This window comes from Octodon degus, unplaced genomic scaffold (assembly GCF_000260255.1).
Source record: "Octodon degus isolate 3935 unplaced genomic scaffold, OctDeg1.0 scaffold00227, whole genome shotgun sequence".
NCBI classification, from domain to species: domain Eukaryota; kingdom Metazoa; phylum Chordata; class Mammalia; order Rodentia; family Octodontidae; genus Octodon; species Octodon degus.
The window spans coordinates 3,416,098-3,419,430 of NW_004524803.1; the positions used below are offsets into that span (position 1 = coordinate 3,416,098).

The 3,333-nt window shown below is 40.9% G+C and overlaps 1 protein-coding gene across 1 annotated transcript in view; it reads left to right on the plus strand.

The window, feature by feature from the left end:
• Frem3 (FRAS1 related extracellular matrix 3) overlaps nt 1–3,333 on the plus strand; it is a 60,287-nt gene that overhangs the window by 43,978 nt on the left and 12,976 nt on the right. The window contains 1 exon segment of the mRNA XM_023705721.1: nt 544–740. Within this exon segment, the coding sequence (XP_023561489.1) occupies nt 544–740 (197 nt within the window).

The window sequence follows — 3,333 nt, forward strand, 5'->3', positions numbered from 1 at the left end:
CCCGAGAGCTCTTGTACTGACATGCTGGTGGCACTGTGGGGAGGTAGAGGAAGCTCTAAGCTCCATGAGGCTTAGCTGGAAGCAGCTCACTGGGCACAAGTCTTTGAAGAATGCAATCTGTCTGCAGCTTTTCCCCCTCTCTCCCTGCTTCCTGGGTGCCCTGAATGAGACATTTTCCACCCCCCTGCCCTTCCACCATGATGTTTCTGCCACTTCATGAGCCTAAAAGCAATTGACAGACCCACCCAACCCCAGAGGAAAGTCCTAAACCTGCAAGCCAGAATAAATTAGCCTCCTTCAAGTTGTTTACTGCTGGTATTTTATCCCATAAGGAAAAGCTGACTAACACAGCTTGTTACTGTTTGTGACTATAAAAGATAAATGTTTCCCATAATTCTGATGACTATGACCTAAAACTAGTTTAAAGAAGTGACAGAGAATTCAGGTTTAGAATCCCATTTCTGTTCACCTTTTCCTCCTCACATTATTGCAGGTTGTGCCGCAGGAACAATTCCACAGTGACATCATTCTTTGACTATGTCTACAACCTGAAGACCATGACAGCATCCTGCACTTTGACAAGCATGAAGCTGAAAAGACCTGCCAGATCTTCACCGTTGAAGACTCTTTCTGTGAAGAGGAGGAATCCTTTCACGTGTCCCTTAGCCTGCCAGTGGGAGGGCAGCTGGGAGCCAGGGTCCCCACCACCAAGGTGATCATCCTGGCTAATCACGAGGATGGTGTGTGCGTTTCCTGCTTCCTCACCTTTGGCGATAGCTGCTTTCCTTTTTCATACTCTCCTTCAATAGCTGAAAAACAAATCCAGCTTGATTATCTTTTAGGGAATATTTGATGTTCTCCTTGCTCCATGTGTGTAAGCAGCTTTTCAAAAGCAAAGATATCACCAAGACCAAGGTCAAAACAGAAATATAAAAAGATTAAATGTTTGCTTCTGACTTTAGGGCAGCGGCACTAAGTTGCCCAGTTGAGTCTCACAAACACAATCATCCCAACTCAGGCTTCCAGAATGCTTGCGTTGCAGGCATGCGCTGTCACTGCTGTGGATACAATTTTAGCTAGAATCTGTCTCCTTCTGATGTGTCCCCCAATATGGGTATATTTTGATGTTCATCTCTCTCTTTAGCCTACTCAGCATAATATTTGAGGGTTTTCTTAGTGTCTTCTGGCGACTTGATGCTCACGAGAGGAGACAGTGAGCCACAGTAACGGTGATGATAGAAAGACAAACCAGGCGTTTGGCATAAGATAGAAAAATGCTGATCACCCTGATTTGAACACTGCACACAATGAACAACGACAACTGCGCCACTGCAGGCAGCAGCAAAGAATCAGAATATAATGAGTAAAAAAATCTACATAGCAGCGTAATAACTAATAAAAGCTACCAGCCTTATAAAAGATATAATAGCACAAAAACAAAAGTTGCTAACCTGAACAAAATAAAAACTAGCTGTAATAATAATATAGATACAAGAAACAACCAAATATTGACATACAGTAAATAAATTCTATGATTTAACCTCCTTTAGGTATATACCTAAAAGTGGATTTCCTGGATCCTTTGATAGTTGTGTTTTTAGGTTTTCAGGAAACCTTCACACTGTTCTCCATAATGACTATATTAAGCCACATTCCTCATTGGACAAGGTGGTACATGTATATAATTCCAGCACTCCAAGATGCTGAGGTGGGAGGGCCATAAGTTCTACAATTTAACAACCTCATAATGGTCTCTAAAAATTCCCTGGGTTCTATACCCTGTAGCACGCAAAAATAAAGACATAATTTACATTCCCACCAACAGTGTATAAGAGTTCTCATTATAATGGGTATTAAAATATATTTAGGCAGAATTGGAACTTGTCTTCTACAGAGCAGTAGTGTAACTCTCATCCGCAACAATTTACTACGGCCTGCCAAAGAGCTCAGCAAATTAAAGTGCTTGCTTAGGCAGACGCAGGGGCCAGGAGTTCAATCCCCAGGCCTGCCATGCTGGGTCTGCCCAAGGGGCCCCCTGAGATGGTGGTTGAGACTGGCCCATGCCTGTAATCCCAGAACTTGGGAGGCTGTAAACAGGAGGATCACTATGAGTCTGATCTATGCAGTGAGATCCTGTATATCCTGTAGACCCTGTCCTAAATAAAAAAAAGTTTAAAAAATGTATCATATATTTCAAAATAATTACAAAGAAGTACAAAGGTTCACCAACACATAGAAAAGATAAATATTTGAAGATAGAAAAATGCTGATCACCCTGATTTGAACACTGCAGACTGCATACGTGTGTAATATTATTGTTCTCTACGTCATAAATGGCTGAGAACATGTAATTTATTTAATTCTAAAGTTGAAAGCAAAAGTACCTGTGTTGAATTTTGTTAATGCTGAAGCATGATATGATCAAGAAAGTCATCGTATGAACAGCAAAGTTAGTAAACTGAGCCAAATTGTATTAACTAGCAAAATACCAAACTTTATGAGAAATCAAGCAACTCACTGAGGGAACTTTTATAACCAGGTTGAATGTAAAACCAGCTACATTAAAGCCAAGAGGAGAGAGGCCAAAGATATAGCTCATCCACACAGCACCTGCCTTACAAGAGTAAGGTCCTAAGTTCGATTCTTGGTACCAAAATATCAATAATAATAATAACAATAATAAAGAGGAGGGTTTAACATGCCCTCTTACCAAAAGCCCCTAGCAAAGTTCTTTCCCATGAAAAGAAAAATCTAACCCCTGTGTCTCACTGAGGAGAAAAAGGAACAAAAAGACCATACATCAATGTTCTGATTTTTGCTGGGGCCATCCCAAGGCGTCTGTCTATGTGCCCGAGAACACCAATGTGAACAGCATACTCCAGATGCTGGGAAGCATTGCAATGAACTGAACGTTGGTGCCCACTCCAAAGTTTATATGTCAAAATCTTAACCTCCAAAGTCATGCTCTCAAGAGGAAAGAGTCTGAAAGGTGATTAGATCATCATGGCAAATTTTTCATAGCTAAGAGATCAGTACCCTTATAAAAGAAGCCCAAGACAGGCCCCACACTGTGACTGCCATGTGAGGGCACAGCAAGAAAGTGGTAGCTCCGAACTAGACCCTGAATTTCTCAGCTCCTTGATTTTAGACTTTTGATCCTCCTGAACTTGACAAATAAATGTCTTCTGTTTATAAGTTTCCTAGTTTATACTATTTTGTTACAATCATCCAAATAAACTAAGGCAGTCACTAAGTACAAAATGACTAACTAGCAGGATGGTTTGAGAAGACCTTAAAATCAAAGGAACAAGAAGAAGCAAGAAAGAGAAGGAG